The sequence below is a fragment of the Spermophilus citellus genome (assembly GCF_964194105.1).
Source record: "Spermophilus citellus genome assembly, chromosome: 4".
NCBI lineage: Eukaryota > Metazoa > Chordata > Mammalia > Rodentia > Sciuridae > Spermophilus > Spermophilus citellus.
The window spans coordinates 53804740-53822506 of record NC_138185.1 but is presented as its reverse complement, the minus strand read 5'-3'; the positions used below and the strand labels follow the sequence as shown (position 1 = coordinate 53822506).

Sequence of the window (17767 nt, the reverse complement as noted above, 5' to 3'; positions counted from 1 at the left end):
TACATAGAACAGTCTCTGATCTCAATGCAATAAAGTTACAAATTAGCAACAAAAGGAACACCAAAAAAAATTTATCCAGTTGGGAAATTTCATAAATCACTTTGAAACAATTCCTGGTTTAAAGGGAACAATCAAAGCTGAAATTAAGAAGTTTTCAGAAATGAATAGCAAAAAAGAGCATGATACAGTTAAACCAGTGATATGTGTCAGAGGAAACGTGTGTAACATTTATTTATTTACTAGGATACATAAAAGCCTAAAAAGAATAAGCATTCCATTTAAGGAGCCAGGAAGAAAAAAAAATAATAGAATTTTAAAAATTGAAGGAATTGATAAACAAGGGAAAAAAGAAATTCATGAAACAGAAAGCAACAAAAAGCAGTTAAAAAACAAACTAGTTCTCTGAAAAAAACATTTTTAGGAAGCCACAGTTTTTCATTGATCAAAGGGAAAAGGAGCAAGATCATAAATAAGATCAGGAACAATTATAACTACAAATATGGAGGGTATATTTTTAAATTATATGAATATGATCTTAAGTTTATGTGTATATTTAGAAACTAGAGAAATTGTTTTTTTTAAGGAAAATTTCATTATCAAAATTTCCCTTAGAATAAAAACCTAATAGACCTAGTTCTTTAATTAGTCAGTATATCCAGGAAGGTTGATTAAACAGTTCTACCAATATTTAAAAAACAAACAAACAAAAAAACAAAACAAAAAAACCAGTCAATGTCTATGATATGTGAACTATTTCAGAGCACATTAGAAGACAGAAAATTTCCTAATTCATTCCACAAGACCAATGTAACTCTGACACCCAAACTTGAGACATGTCAAAAAACAGAAACCACAGTTCAATCTATAAATAAAATGAAAAACCATATATAAAATATTACCAATTGAATACAGGAGTGTATTAAAAGAAAATATTCATAATCATTATTCCAAGAACTTATTCCAAGAACAAAAGGAATTCCAGTGTTAGGAAATCTATTAATGTGATTTACTGCAATAAACAGATTAAATACTAAAGGCAAAAACCAATATAATTATCTCAAAGACTTAAAAAAGAGCAGGTAATAAAACTCAACATCCATTCTTTATTGAACTGCTTAGAAATCTAGGAATATAGTAAAATTTTCTTAATTTGGTAAAGGCCTTCCTACATATAAGAAATCTACAGAAGATATCTACAAATTCTATAAAACTAGAAGCATTCCTGTATGCATCAAATAAATCAACAGAACCTAGAACTATCATTACTCAGTATTCATCATGAGTCCTTATATATTGAAATAAGGCATGAAAAGATATGAAAGTTACTAATACTGAAAAGATAAATCATCATTTTATTTACAGATAGTTATTATTTATGACAATCTAGAAAAGAGACTTAAATGTAAATCAGTGGCACCAAGAGTGTTCAGTCAGGTAGCCAGAAACAAAAATCAACACACAAAAATCAAGAACTTTCCTAAATTCATTTCAATACTGACCTATTAAAATATAATCTTAAAACCAATCAACGTAGATATAAACCTAATAAGAAGTGTGTGAGATCAATGGAGAAAGTAAGAAAACTTTTTAAAAATGGTGTAAAAGAAGACCTGAATAAATAAAAACATACCATGTTCCTGGGTGGGAAGACTCAATATTGTAAGGATGTCAATTCTCCCCCAATTAATCTATAATTTCCATGCAATCCCAATCAAAATCCCAACAGGATTATTTATGGAACTTGACAAGCAGATTCTCAAGCTCATCTGAAAGAGAAAATGTGCAAGAATAGCCAAGAAAATTTTGAAAAAGAACCATGAGAAAATTGTCCTATCAATTATCAAAAAACAAGAAAGAAATTCTTCTAAACTATAACAAATGTGTGGTATTATCAGGGCTTAAAAAGAAACAGTCTGATAAACATAAAGGAGGATCCAGTATCCATGGGGAAACTGGGATGGAATAAGGGCAGCCCATGGAGATCACTGAATATGAATTTTGGGGGGAAGTTAGACCTCTCCTTCATAGATACATATTCTATTGCATTAAGAAGCTAAAAAACAAAAACATAAAAACTTTAAGATAAACCCTTGTTCTAAAACTAAGGTGTTAGAGGAAGTAAGGGAGAATCAGTTTATCATCCTGAGCTTTTCTAAGCTAGATCCTAAACCCCGGAATCAGAAAAGAAGGTGAACAAATTTGACATCATAAATTTTCTTTTTTTTAAAAAAATTGAAGTATTATGTATAGCAAAGGTGCACAAATCATCCATGTGCAACACAACTTAATAAAAAGTTGAAATTTCTCTAAAATGCAATACATTAAGGACTCCCAGTTACACAATACAGAGTATCCCACTCTCCTCTCTGAAAACAAAGACTATAACATATGCCCCCAGAGATTCCTGAGAACACACACTTTCTCCCCATCAGAGGTGATTATCCCAATGGCAGTATGACTGGTGATGCTAGGGATGCTGGTGGTTCATAAGATATAATTTGGTCAGTTCCACTGGTTCATCTTAATTATTTTTATGTGATAAAACTTAAAAGAAATGTGATTTTTATGAAGAAAGTTTTTAAAAAATTCCACTTGTATGAATATGTACTCAAGTATTTAGGAGGTTATCTGTGGTGATTTTAAACTATACCCATAAATTCTCTGACACTTTTCCATCCAAAAAGTGCAGCCACGTTTCTTTCCCTTTGGGGGTATGTTAGACTCAAAGATACATTTCTAATGAACAGTATAGCTGAAGAGACAGTGAGCAACTTCTGAGACGAGGTCACAAAAGACATTGCTGTTTCCTCCTTATTTTCTATCCTGAATCACCTGAAACAAGGGGAAGCTAGCTCCAATATCATGGGGATCCTGAAACAACACCATGAAGAGGTCACATGGTGAGGAATCAATGCATCCTCTCAACAGGAAGGAATTGAAGCACCTAGCTAACAGCTACCTAAGTGGCACATCTTGGGAGTGGATCCTCCAGCACTAGTCCAGCCTTCAGATTACAGTCACAGCCAAAAGCTTCATTATAACTGTGTGAACAGCCCTGAGCCAGAAACATTCAACTAAACCACTCTGTGTTAGATAACCCATGTTTGTTGTTTTAAGGAGCTATATTTTGGAATGATTGTCATGCAGCAATGGATAACTTAACACACAAATCTGTTTGGTAAAGAAATATAAACCACTAGTTTTAGTTTCAACAAGGGCAGAGTAGTTCATACCATAGTGACTCTTCAAAACATAATAATTATTAGCTCTGGAAAAAATATTTGTTTTAAAAAAATCATAAGGACACTGGAGAGTAATCAGATGAAGGCAAGGATTCAGTACTTGAAAGAAGGAACCATACTTGGTTATGATCTATGTTTAGATGACTTTTCCCCTGCAGGAACTTCCATTTCTCTTGGTGTTGAGAGGCTAGAACTCAACCAGGAAAGTGTAATCTTATTCACCTGAGGTGTCAGGGAATGGTTTTAGGAACTGTCAAAGAAGGTAGAGGAGAAATCACAAAAAAGGAGAGAGCTATAGAGAAAGACACATAGATTCCCCTCAACCACCTGGCTGACCCTGAACTAGACACGTTCGGACAACACTCTAAAAAAGTCCAGGACGGAAACAACAGCTAAAAGGCTAAATGATCTGGGCAGATATGTCAGCTGCTATCTACTTCAGTGGAATCAATTTAGAGACTGAGTTTTGTTAAGTTAGAGATTTGATAAATATTTCAGGTTTTCCATTGAAATACCAAAAGGGTCATGGCAGAGGAATAAAGACTATGTGCCTGAGCTAAGGGATTCTCCCCGAGGTAAGGGCAAATCAGAAAGAGACCAACCATTAAAAAAATGAATAACCAAGTATTTTAAATTTCAAATTTAAATGACTGCTAGAACAAAATTACACAGTATTCAGGAAAAGACAACAGAATCCGAAATCTCTATAATATGGCATCAAAATGTCTACTAGACAATAAAAGTTACTACCTATGTGCAGAGAAACAGGAATATGAGACCCATTCAGAGTAAAATCAATCATTAGAAACATACAACTGACCTAGATACTGGAATTAGTACATAAAACTTAACAATAACTCTTACAAACATGTTAAAAGAGTTTAAAACAAAAGACAGATATAATGAATGCAGAGATGGGGAAATCTCTGGAAAGATTTGGAAATGGTTAGAAAAAAAAAAAAAAGAGCCAAATGGAATTAATGGAGAGAAAAACCCATAAGAGAAAAGCGTAATATCTGAAATAAAAAAATCATCACATGGAATTAAGAACATATTGAATACAACAAAAGAAAGAATTAGTGAACCTGAAGATAGTGCAATAGAAATCACCTCATTAATAGCATATAAAGAAAAATGGATTTCCGAAAGTGAGCAGAGCCTCAATAACCTGTGAGGTGTATCAAGCAAACACTGTACCTGATGTCCAAAGACAGGTGAGATAAAATGAATCAAGAAATATTTGAAGAAAATGGACAAAAACGTCTTCTAAATATGATTTGGAACAAATAAACAACAAAAAAAAAAACACCCATTAAGAAACACAGCAAAACCCCAAGCTGGAATAAGGTGAAGAAAGTTATTTAAAACGACATTATAGTCACAGGCAGAGCATGGATAGAAATTCTATAAAAGCAGCCAGAGGAACAAAACATATTACATAAAGGGAAACAGTGATAAGGATTACAACTGACTCATCAATGGATATCAGGAGACCAGGGAACAACATGGTTACAGTGTGGAAAGAAAAGCACTCCGTGTGCAGCAAAATGAAGACGCAGACACTTTCTCACCAGCTGGGGGGACAAACGTCAAATATGTTAAAAGAAATCCTTCAGAATGAAGAAAAATGGGAACAAGATGAAAATCTGAAGCTAGAGAAAGCAAAGAAGAGAATGGTATAAGGGTAGGAAACTATATTTCTTTTCAGTCAACTGAGTGTTTAAAGGAAGAAGAACAGCAATGCACTGTGGGTGTCTAACATGGGAAATGAAAAATATGACAGTAACAGCACAGAGGATGAGAGTGTGTGTGAACTGGAACAACGTGCTTTGGAGTCACACATTATACATAAGTAGTGTGCCATTAATTCCAGATAGTCTGGGATAAATTAGGATGCTCATGATCTCCTGAGCAGCAGCTGGAAAAACATAAATAAGGATCTAAAGACATCTCAGAAAGATTCCTTGCTATGTGCAAACACACTAAAGGCAGGAGGAGGCTTTCCCATGATGGGTGCTCAAAGGTTTCTGTCCAGGGGTGACTTTAAGGGAGTGGCGGGAGGATAGGGTGGTTGCCTCTGTGGAGGCTGAAGCTGTGTACAGAAACTTTGGAGCCTGGTAGTCTCCAAACTAGGTTCCTTGGATCAAGGGCAGCCTCAATTTCACACATGTCTTCGCATGGTCCAGCCACACTTCCTGTCCCCTGTCTCTATATAGTACCCTCCCTCCCAGCTCCATGTGGCAGACCCCACTGTTTCCTTAGCCTTCCATCCATTTGCAGCCAAATTCTTCCACAGTGCTCAAGCCACGCCCCAGGCCTTCACTGAGGGCTTGCCCTGCAGCCCCTAGGGCCCCATGTCTGCCCCTCTCATTTCAATGTTTGGCCCTGTACTGGTTTCCATGTTGGTACTGTGCATCCTAAAGACACGCTAAGCTCCTGGAGGTCCCAAATTGTGTCTGTCATCTCCATCTTCTCTCCTTCAGTGGCAAAGCCATAATTATACATGTGTCATGTGCTTAAAGGTATTCCATCTATTAATTTAAAAATATTCCTGTTCTTAAGCCCTGCAAATGGAGGCACTCTTTCTCTAGAATCCACAAAATTTATGTTTACAATTTTGCAGTGAGTGTCAAGGTAGGAAATAATAACAAGCTATATTAACTGTGCATCTTCTGTGGAAGATGCTGTATATACATTGTTCCCCATGACTCCTCCTTACAATCTTACCTACCTGCGTGACCCCAGAGAGTCCTCTAAGTCAGCATTCTCAAATTGCCATTTGTAGACCAATCCTGTGATTATCTTGTTATAATGCACATTCTGGCTGACAGATCTGGTATAGAGCAAAGATTCTGTGTTTCTAACAGAGCCCAGATGATGTCCAGGCTGCCAATCTAGGGACTTTGAAGGGCAAGGCTCAAAAAACTCCAAAGGTGGGGTTGAAGCAAAACAAATCACTTCCATTTTCTCTGTGAGAATTTCAGCAGGAGGGAGAGAGGAGTTCAGGGGCTCCCTGCAGACTGAGCCCTGAGGCAGTGCTGGTGCACTTGACAGCTGATTTCATCCTCACAACAAACCTGGAGAGGCAGCTGCATCACCACAATCCCTCCACCCAGTGAAGAAACAGGCTCAAAGATGTTATATAAGCTGTCGAAGGACACACAGCCATTAAATAATGGGAATGGGCTTGCTACCCAGGTCAGCATGACTCTACAACCCAGGGGAGACTTCTCAGTGGTCTTTAGTCATCGTCAAAGGCTCCAGAGAGAACTATACTCTCAGTATAAAATAACTATCATAAAATTGGGAGGCCGGTTGATAAGTCTCTTCATTTATTCTTCAGACTACATCCTTTGGGGGTTAATTCTGTCATGAAGTGATAATCCCAGAGAGGCAGAGAATCTTTATTAAGTAAAAGCTGGGGACCATATTTTGGAAACTCAAGGACTGGGTCATCCAGGAAACCCCTGGCCCAACTTCCCTACCTTGTGCTGCTCGTATGTGGAACTCAGGAGGCTACAGCTGTCCCTAAAAAGGCATAGTGGCAGCCATCAAAATGAGCAAGTGCACCTTCCAACAGAGGTGGACAGGCCTCCCAGGTGAGGCCAGCAGTCTCAAGCCTGCCTGGCACCCCTGTTCTCTGCCTCCACCTGCTCAGTGATAGGTACTTAGTGGGCACTTCAGGACACTTGGCAACTGAATTGCCACACTGTTGGACTCTAGTGGGGCACAGAAGGACATGTTAACCTTTGCTCCAAGGCCCCATCCTAAAAAGGGGCACTTGACTTACCATGTGAGAAGCCAAAATACAAAGGCAGATGCACCTGGGGTCAGGTAGAGGAAAAGTGGACCCCAGGGAACAAGATGGGGCTGGGGGGTGGGGATTCTCTTCACCAAGATCAGTGAGCATGAAACAGTTTATGCCACAGGTGGACTGAGCCAATGGAAAGCCAGGGACAGGCTGGGAAGGGAAGGAATCGTGTAAGCCTAGGTACGAACAAGAAGACTGGACATGTCCAGGGGAAACTACGACAAATGTCTTTTGGCTATAGTCAAGGGACAGGAGCAGGTGCTGGGAGGGGGAAGCATGGGGTCATGGGTGCTGGGAGCAGGTTTCCTAGACTCTGACCTGGGGGAGGCATCCCAGAACTGACAACCTGTGAGCAAATGCTTCATAGAAGTGGCCAGGATGCTTGAATGGGAGTGAGGAACAGGGAAAGACTAAGTCTATCTGGGAAGTGAAGGGAGCCACCAAAGGCCTGGGAGCACCCAATGCAGGCTTTCAGAAGGGGTGGTCTGATGGCGGAAGGTGAGCCAGCGACCAGGCTAGTGGGACCACAGTAGAGAAAGAGGGCAGCCTTCTGGTGGAACCTGGGATGGCTTTTCAGTAAAACAGTGAGCCATTTCTCTGTCTCAAGGTCCCAACCACTCTGCGGGCTGCCTGGGCCATGGCGCAGCTGGTACTGCTGCTTCTACCCCAGGGTCCTGACATGCCCAGGGCCAAAGGAGCGAAGCTGCCAAGCCTGCAGACAGGGAGCTCTCCAGGGGGACCCCTCCGCCCTGGGGCTGCACGCTCCCAGCCTTACCTCCTATTTTTGCGTTGTACGCTATGCCCACGATGCAGTAAGAGTTGTTGGCTGAAGCAGCAACTTCCCCTGCGCAACGGGTGCCGTGTCTGAAGCAAAGGAAAAAAACAAAGTGAGGCCCCAGCCCAGCCATTGTTCATGAATTCCACACACTGCTCAGTTCTCCTGCAACAGGCCAGTTGTCCCTGTGCCAAGGGATGCTAGTGAAGCCCATTTTCTGCATTCCCTGTCCACCACACCATACCAGGGGGGAGGTCCCTGGAGGAAGCAGCCAGCAGACTTTGCCCAACCCTTCCTGCTACCACACATGGCGAGCATTTGCTCACAGGTTGTCTCTTCTGGGATGCCTCCCCCAGGTCAGAGTCTAGGAAACCTGCTCCTAGCACCCAGGACCCCATGCTTCCCCCTCCCAGCACCTGTCATTGGCTCACTGCCATTGCCATTCACCGGGGTGGCCCCACCTACCCACCCACCCCCGGTCTCAGCTCTGTGTTTCCTGTGACTAACACCAAGGCATTTGGCACACACAGGTCCAGTGTTAACACCTGCCTGACTGGTGGGATGAAAGGAAGGACGAACAGGCACTTGTTTGTCCCCTGTCACCTACAACACTATGCTCATCCTGGACAGCCCTCCCACCATTTCTGTGGCCATTTAGCAGGAACTGAGGAAGAATACTCCAAATTGAACACTCAATAGCAGCAGGAGGACAATGAAGAAATTACCAGAAAAACAAATTGCTTTACTTTGTAATGACCCCATTCTCCATTGTGCCACATTGGGTCAGTTCCCTGAGCAGAGGCCAAAATATGGGTGACTCTAAACAACACATCTTTGAGAAGAGTACACAGGGGATGAGAATCATTGATTCAAATTTCAAACCGCCTTTAAAAATGGCCCTGGGTCTGCATGCCAGCCTTTGCAAGGGACTCATCTGTCCTTCTCTGGAACTCTCACTGCCCCATGGCCACGGCCACTTAAGGGGTCACATAGCTCAATGGCTTAAGCTGGGATTCAATCCCGCCCTTCAAGGGTCACTGCATGGGATATGGATCATGCCTTCCTGTTCCCCGATGTGTGACCAGGAAACAGGCCCGTTTGCCCCAGGCGTCCTCACTGCTGGGCCGGAAGGGCACCTTGGGACGTGAGTCAGGGAAAGCAGCCCTTGGGGCTGGGCCTCTGAAGCCTGCAGTGCAAAACAGAGCAGCCCAGCCAAGTCTCCCTGCACAGTACTGTGTGGTCATCAGGGTTTTTGTTCTTTTGTTTTAAAATGGGGTCTTACTATGTTTTCCAGGCTGGTCTTGAACTCCAGGGCTCAAGAGGTCCTCCCACCTCTGCTTGTTGAATAGTGGGGTCTACAGAATAGTACCACTGTGCCAGGTGTGGGCACTGGGGTTTGAACCTTGAAATCAATCAACTGCAAGCTCACATACCTTTGCTATAGTGTAGATTCTGAAAGTCCCCCAAAGGCTCATGTATAAAGGCTTGGTCCTCAGCATGGTGCTTGGGAAGTACTGTGAACTTCAGGAGCAGGGGCCTTGTGAAAGAAGCCTAGGTAATTGGGGGCACATCTCTGCAGAGGATTGTGGGACCCTAGTCCCTCCTTCTTTCCCCTTTTGCTTCCTGGTTCATGAGGTGAATGGTTTTGCTCCTGCCATGATGTGCTGCCTCAACACAGGCTCAAAGCAATGGAGCCATTTAATCATGAACTTGAACCTCCAAAACTATGGGCCAACTTCACTTTTCTTTAGAAACTGGTTATCTCAGGTATTTTATTCTAGTGATGGAAAGCTAATGAGCACAACCCTGGTGAGGGGACACACCTGAGAAAGCACAGCAGGGAAAGAAAAAAGGGCCTTTATTATTTTCCTCTAAATATTTTTGAAGAATGGTAAGAACTCAGGGCATAGGGCATGCTGACAAGGAAGGACAGTCAGCACAGCAAATGAACTCCCGGCACAACTGCAGGGCTGATCCCCCCAAGAGATCAGGTGACCTGTGCAATGTAGACAGTCTCTGTGGCTTCCTGTGCATTCTTCAGCCACTGTCTCCTCACCCCCAACAGCTATGTGAAGTGGGTATGTCATCTCCATGGAAAAGCCTTGAAGGCATTACGACTCAGCGTCTCACCAGGTCCTTTAATGTACACAATGCCACATAGCCAGGGGGTAGTTGAGCTGGGATCTGAACTCAGGTTTGTCCAGCATTGCTTGTGCCCTCCCACCTTGCTCAAAAGGTCAAAGATGGAGTCACAAAAGTTCAGACAGGTGACCCATGTGCTCCGACAGACCAGATTGATATGTTAACAGTTACGGAGACCATTAGACTCTAGGGGTAATTCTTCTAAAATATTCCAAGGAGTGTGGTACCAGGAGCAATGCTAAAATGCATTGCTAGCTGAGTAACACAGATGACACCCCCTAAAGAAAGAGGCTAACTCCACAGAAGTCACTTGTGCCCAAGGGGCTGTGCCAGGCATGGCTTCTGACTCCTGGGTCAGCCCCTCAACAGTGCCCAGGCAGCTGGAGCGACACCTAAGCCCTCCACCTCTTCAGGGGCAACCACAACAGCAACCGTGGAGAGAACAGAGAAGCAAGGGGAGACAAAGGGACGCACTTATTTTCATTGCTGGCATCATAGCGTGGAGATGGGTCATAATCGTTCCCGTTGACATCATAGCTTGCGTAGGAATCCTAGGAATTAAATCTTAGTGAGTGGAGAGCAATGGCATAAAATATTACAGTATCCTTGAAAACTATTTTTATGCCTGTCTTGGAAAATAAAGCTAAACGGTTTCTCTCTTATATTATTTATAATTATATTATTATAATATATATTATAATAATATAAATTATGTGATATTGATACATATGTGATGGTAAAATATACCTAACATTAAATTTATTGTTTTAACCATTTTAAGTGTACGGTTCAGTGGTAGTAAGTACATTCACATGACTGTGCAACCATCTCCACCATCATTCTCCAGAACTTTCCTTCTTCCCAAACTGAACTCAGTCACTCAACACTGCCTCTCCGTTCCTCCCTCCTCAGCCCCTGGCAACTATCACTTTGCTTCCCGCCTCTGTGAATTTGGCAACTCTACATTCTTCACCTAAGTGGAATCAAGCAGCGTTTGTCTTTTTGTGATGGGCTTATTTCACTCAGCATGACGTCCTCAAATTTCAACCGGGTTGACATATGTATCGGACTTTCCTTAACTTTAATACATAAGTGTAATAATAGTAGCTGTATAATTTGGATCCTCTTTTGCAAGCATATCACAAAAGCTTTCCAGTATTACTGACAGACTTCAAAACTCAATTAGAAAGGCTATACAATTATCTACTAAGTGGATATAGTATGTTTTATTTAATCACTGTTAGATGCCCAGTTTTCTTATAGTATTTAATGTTTTTATTGCATTTATTATGTGCCAGGCTTTCTTGTTTACATATATGAACTCATTTCATCTTTATAATAACCCTATAAGATAATCCTCTTATTAACCCCATTTTATAGACAGTGAGGCTGAGGCACAGAGAAGTTGAACAACTTGGACAAGATCTCAGCTAGTAAGTCACAGAGCCAGGATTGGAACCCAGGCTGTCTGGGTCCAGAGCCCATGATTTTAGGTTCTCTCTGTCTCTCTCTCTCTCTCTCTGTTTCTCTCTCTCTCTCTCTTTTTTTTTTTTGTACTAGAGATTGAACCCAGGACCTTGCACATGCTAGGCAAGCACTCTACCACTGAGCTACACTCTCAGCTCTTTATATTTTATTTTGAGACAGGGTCTTACTAAGTCATCTAGGCTGGCCTCAAATTTGTGACCCTTCTGAGTTGTTGAGATTATAGGCGGGCACCACCACACCTGGCTCAAAGCCCATGTTTAAACATGGTCTATGTAGCTACTCTCCATATGATGAACACCTCTATGTAGGTGTTTCTCAGTTCTTTAGTCTCCACTCCTAGAAATATGTGTGACTCCTCAGACATGTAGGTAAATCACTTTGAAATACCTTCTCTGGCCAGGACAGTGGTAGGGGGCAGGATGGTTATTTACCCAGTGCTCCTCAGCACAGTGGGGTTTTTAAAATTTGTTTTTGCCTAATTTAATGGGAACTAAGGATGAAAATCAATTTGTTGTTTTTAAAATTTTGCATTTATTTAAGGATGACCGTGGTTGAACATCTTCGCACTCAGTTCCAAGGCGTGACTTACATAATTTGGAGCCAGGTCTGGGTGATTTCTCTCTATGCCATCATCAAGGATGGTGACCACCACATTCTTTCCTGTATAGCCCCGCTTCCATGCCGCCTGGACGTTCATTTCTGACCGGCAGCGGCTGTTCTTGTCGCCACAATGCTGTATGCACAGAAGACACAAAGCCCCTGACGTGGACACTCCCGACGCACAACGGACATACCGTGTAGACCAGCAGAGAGGTGATTACGCTTGTAACAAGTAACAGGAAACAGCAGCCCCTGCCTTAGGCAGGTGAGACACTCTTCCTCCCACCTAGACCCAGGAAGAATAAAGGTGGGGGTTCCCCTGGCTTTTTCTGCACCTGACAATTATCATTTTCCTCAGGCATCACCTCCCAGAAGGGGCTCTGTCCAGGGCAAGTCTTCACCATGGTTGTTAGACCTACACCCTGCATCAAATCACTTCTCTATTCACTTCCACATACTTAAAGAGGAAAAAAAAAAAACACTGAGAGCGCTACCCTTTAGAGCAGGGGCTTTACACACAAAATGAAGTGTGTCTCATTGATGTCGTCCTGGGAATTTAGCTTAGTTGGGGGAAATTAACCCATGCCAGAAACCCAGCTGGCAATGCAAACGTGCTGGGCCGAGAAGCCCACGCCCTACTCACCATGTACCACATGTTGGACCAAATGGGGTCATTGAAATAAAGGGCCTGAGGGTCGCTTCGCACCTGTCTCTTCACCCTGCGTTTCACTTCTTGCTGTTGGAGCCATTTCACCTGCCAAGAAAAAAACAATTACTCTTCATTTTAAAAACAAGTTAGATTTTATGTAGCCTCTATAAGTGCCCTAGGTTTCCTTTCACAAGAATTGTTATCATAGTAGATGTTTGGGAGATGTTGACTTCAAGGTGACTGCATTTGGAAAATGACAACTTGTTATATGTGCAGGGGAAAATAATAATGCACTGATATATTCTGAAGTTACTCTACTAAAAAAAAAAAATGGACTTTGTGAAGTTGCCAAAAAATTGACAAGTGACTTGCTCCAAATAAAAAGGAAATGCATGTATGGGAGAGGAATGAGTGGAAAGAGAAAATAAATTGTTTGGTCAAACTGTTATCAGAAATTGATTTACAGTGAGGACATGAATAATTAAATTATGATAATTCATACATTAGAATTTTTGGCAGCCGCTACTGGAAACATGGTATCAGAACATGTACAAAGAAAAATCTAGAAAAGGATACAGCAAAATGTTACTAGCAGCAATTCCTGGGTGGTTAAATTATTGCTAATTTTAAATTTCTGTGTTGCTTTTGGGATTTTTTAGAAATTTCTTTTAATTGGTATGATTTGCCTTTGTGATCAAGAAAAAATGTTTGAAAAGTGATTTATGTTATTTAAGATGATCCCTGAGGGCTGGGATTGTAGTTCAGTGGTGGAACACTTGCCTGGCACGTGTGAGGCACTGGGTTTGATCCTCAGCACCTCATAAAAATAAATAAAATAAAGGTATGTATATATCTGCAACTAAAAACAAATTAAAAGAAAGATGATCCCTGGATCCAGAGCCAGCTTCCCTAGATTCAAAACTCAGCTCCACACTCACCTGATGTGAGACTCAGCACATGTAGCTACCCTCCTTGGCCTCAGTTTGTTCATCTACAGAATGGGGACCACCATGCATTGTCATGAGGGCTAGAATATGAACAGTGTGTATTAAGCATTCAGTCCACTGCCTGGCACAACTATTACTATCATTATATATGTGCATGTTCTTTTCAAGCTGGAGAAATTTAACCATTTTTAATAAGGGACATTGGGGAAAGAATTCATGGAAGTATTTTCTTTGGTCTTGCTGTGGTGGTCCCACCTAATTCAGTAATGCCGGAAGCTGGGGCTTAGTCCAGTGCTAGGGCCCAAGACTAGCAGCATGAGGATGAGGATGGGCACCCAGAGCCTGCTCTCAAAGAGTCTGTGCCATATTCTGGGACTCTTGCCAAGCAGGTAAGAGAATATGGTGTGACTCTGAACAGGGCAGGCTGCCTGGAAGAGTTGGGGTGTGTGTGTGTGGGGGGCGCAGGGCCGTAGAATGGGGAGAAAGATAGGAGGAACAGGGGGCTCAAGGTGATTTGGAGGCCACTAGCCCAAGACTGGGGACTCCAGGCTGCTCCTGGAAGCTTGACCAGCTATCATAGTAAAGTGATACTTAAGGCCAAGAGGCAGGGAATAAGGGTGACCTCAGGCCTGGGGCAATAGTTCCTCTCTTCTCCTATCCTTAGCTTCCTAGTGTCCTGAGGGTAGAGGGCAGAATACCCCCATATGCAGCCTCACAGTTTGGGGTGGAGGATTCATCCTTGGGGACAAGACAAAATGCTTAGAAAGAAGTATCGCCACCCATGTGATTGCCTAATAAAACACCCATAGACTGGTTCCTTAGAAACACTGCACAGGGAGCTCAAAAATCAATTTTGGGTTAGACACTAAAAGGGCCTCAGCAGTAAGTCCTAGATAATTTATAATTACCACTGATAGATACTCCTACAGAAAATAAAACTATAAAATGAGATATTTTGTTCATAATGCCCACTGATGGCATTTTTCAACATCCCCATATATTACTCCTGAACTAGAATGCTTTTACCTGGTGTAAAGTACTGAGGGTGATATTTCATAATTTGCTAAACATCCTGTTATAAAACACGGCAGAATGTAGATTCCTCACAGCTCCAAGCTCCCTGGGATGTTCCCATCCCTGCTGCCAGGCTGAGCCCTGGATTCACTTCTTGCCCTAATGCCACCCAGCACCTTCCGACTGCTGTGCCCACCAAAGTGTAACTGTTGTCAGAGAAGGAGGTGAACTCTACTGTTCCAAACGCAAGTGGGCAACTCTCCTAGAACCAGGTGATGTGGGAAGGCATATTTGCCAGAAGTCATAAAATTGTTGCTCTGTGGGATGAGAGGGCTTGGGCATCTGAGCCCCTTACTGTTGCCAGGCTCTGGTAAGAACCCCATGCTGACATACAGTTCTGATGGTGGGCTACGACCGCACAGGGTCCAGGACACGGTTTGGGGCTCTCCCAAAGGCACAATCTCAGCCCTCTCCAACTCTCTGTTAAAAAGCCTGCTCATTATAAGTCTCTGATCACAGCCACGGTAGTGCCAGACTGATGGAACTGAGTATGATAGATTATCTGCCAGCTTTGGGGGCGGCAGAGACAGAGAGGCGAACTTAGCCAGTGGCACCTGTCCTTCCTCTCGGCTCTAATCACTGCCTTGCTCTTCACCTATCCTTGGGAATCCACTGAATCCCTGATCTTCCTCCCTTCCCACCCCCAAAGAATAAACCATTTTCCAGTTTCACTGTCCCTGACTTCTCTGCACAACCGACAAAGACACACTGCATTTTCCCATGTATCTGGCACCCAGGTTCTGGGGTAGATAATGTGAATTCACCTGGTTCCCACCTCAGATGCTAAAGCTCTGCTTCAGATGCCCCTCAGGTTGGAGCTACCTGGCCACTCTGAAAAGGCCAGAGGTGTGGCAATGACCCAACCAAACAACTGAAACTTGAACTCTCCCATCAAACAGAGTCAGCAACTGTCCAAGCTATAGGGGTATGCTTGCACTTTCAACCACGTTCAAGGCCTTTCATTGTGTACGTGGTGGTAACATTTCAAATAAAGGATTACACCATTGCAGGTCTCTGAGCATGTGTCACTCATGGGATTGATTCTTCCATACAACCTGTGAGCAAATGGTCAGGTGGGAGGAAAAGAGGGTGGGAGACTCCACTCTGGGACTATTTTACCTTATGCATACCATTATCTGTGTTGGGAAAAGTAACATGGATTTAAAGAATTCTCCTCCTCCTGAGAGGGCTGGTACCAATGGGAGGTCAGAAGGAGTGTGCTTCCACCCTCCCTTTCACTGCAGCTTCAGGCGTGGCCTGTTCACCAGATGCTTCAAAATGTCTACACAGTATTCAGGCTTTCTTCTGTGTAAAATATATGGGAAGAGACACAACTTGGAAAATGAATCCTAAACCCAAGCAAGCCTTAAAATGAGTGACCCTGGACCCCCATCTCTGACAGGATGGATCTGAGGTTGCTATTGCTTGGAATTGCTCCCGAAAACCCCAGGAATTGAAGATTTGGTCTGCAGCCCAAGGTGCTATTAGGAAGTAGCAGAACCTTTAGGAGAGGGGCCTAGGAATTCAGGGCAATTGGGGAATTCCCTTTTGGGGATATTGGGGATATATATTGGGATCCTGGCCTCTTCCTGCCTCCCTCAACGCTTCCTGGTGGCCATGAGGTCAAAGATGTCTTCCATGCACTCCTGCTATGATGTACTGTGCTGCATTCAGGCCCCAAACAACAAGGTCAAGCGACTGATGACACCGCTGAAACCATGAGCCAAAATAAACCTTCCCTAGTTTTAAGTTGATTTATCTCAGATATTTGTCACAATGACAGAAAACTGACTAGCACAGGAGTGATCTGGTTATCCTCTGCTGCTCCCCCCAATGCCCCACCTGAACAGGATCTGTATTTTGTTCACCAATGTGTTTGAGTACTGGGTAATACATGGGATTCAACAGGAGACCACTAAGTTTCCTGAAGGAAGATGTGAAGTTATACTTTAGATTTTAAATATAGTACAACTACAAATAGACTTGACTTCTGAGTTGAAAATGTGATCAGGTCTTAATGACTACTGGATAACATTTGTGCATGTGTGTGTGTGGGGGGGGAGAATCAACTAAAAGTGATTTTGGGCAAAGTAAGGTTGGTTTGCCAAATGTCACTTCCAGCCCAAACATAAGTCCTATCTGTTTACAAGCCTTGATTTCTTTGAAGTCATATTTTGAAGATGGAACATTATTCTGACCCTTTTCCGTGTATCAACTTTCTGTTTGTATGTTTCCTGCTAAACATGCAGCATATTTATCCTAGAAATGTCTTTGCTCTGAGAAAGGGAATTCTAGACATAAAGAACACTTCACAATCTTCTCAAGATCCCAAGGACAGCAACACGGCATATGTATGAGTGTGTGGGGATCAGACCCAGGGCCTTGCACATGCCAGGCAAGCACTCTACCACTGAGCTTCAGCCCCAGCCCTACACTTTCTTTGGTAATATATGCACTTTCTTCTTAGAAGTTAAGTTAAAATTAGGCATCTTTCAAATGTTCTGTAGATAATTTGAAGTAAAATTTCAGATACTCATAAAGAGCCAACATAAATAAGCAGAGGCCAGGAGGAACCTTGTCTACGTCCTGGTAAATGACCTAAAGATATCAAGGATCATCAGTGCTGCAGTCTTAGCTGTGTCCTCTTTCCTGGGGGCCATGGGCACTCTGCCAGATCAGAAGCCCACCTGATATGTCAGTCCTGTATGTAATAAGCCCAAAAGGGCATATCTTGAAACTTCCTCCCATGAAACAACATTACCACAGAGAGCATCAAATCTGCTGTGCTCCACCCAAAGCTACCATGTGAAAACCCGATGTAGCTCAGTGGGAAAGCACTTGCTTAGCATGTACAAGGTCCTGGGTTCAATCCCCAAATAAAAGCCCATGTGCCTTCAAGCTCTTTCTTGCTCAGAGGGGACTTTCTATGGCTCCAGAGGACCCAGGAAGTTCTTGGAAGTTGGAGATTCTTTTTTAATTTTTTTTTTAGTTGTAGATAGACACAATACCTTTATTTTATTTATTTTTACATGGTTCTGA

At 42.6% G+C, this 17767-nt stretch overlaps 1 protein-coding gene across 2 annotated transcripts in view; it reads right to left on the bottom strand.

Moving 5' to 3' along the window:
• The window catches only part of PCSK6 (proprotein convertase subtilisin/kexin type 6), a 189365-nt gene that overhangs the window by 111799 nt on the left and 59799 nt on the right, over positions 1-17767 (bottom strand). For both annotated transcript variants that reach the window (XM_081291142.1, XM_081291143.1), the window contains exons 3-6: positions 12702-12812; positions 12048-12191; positions 10445-10521; positions 7829-7917 (exon numbers count right to left, since the gene is read on the bottom strand). In XM_081291142.1, the coding sequence (XP_081147268.1) occupies positions 7829-7917; positions 10445-10521; positions 12048-12191; positions 12702-12812 (421 nt within the window). The remainder of the gene's footprint in view (positions 1-7828; positions 7918-10444; positions 10522-12047; positions 12192-12701; positions 12813-17767) is intronic.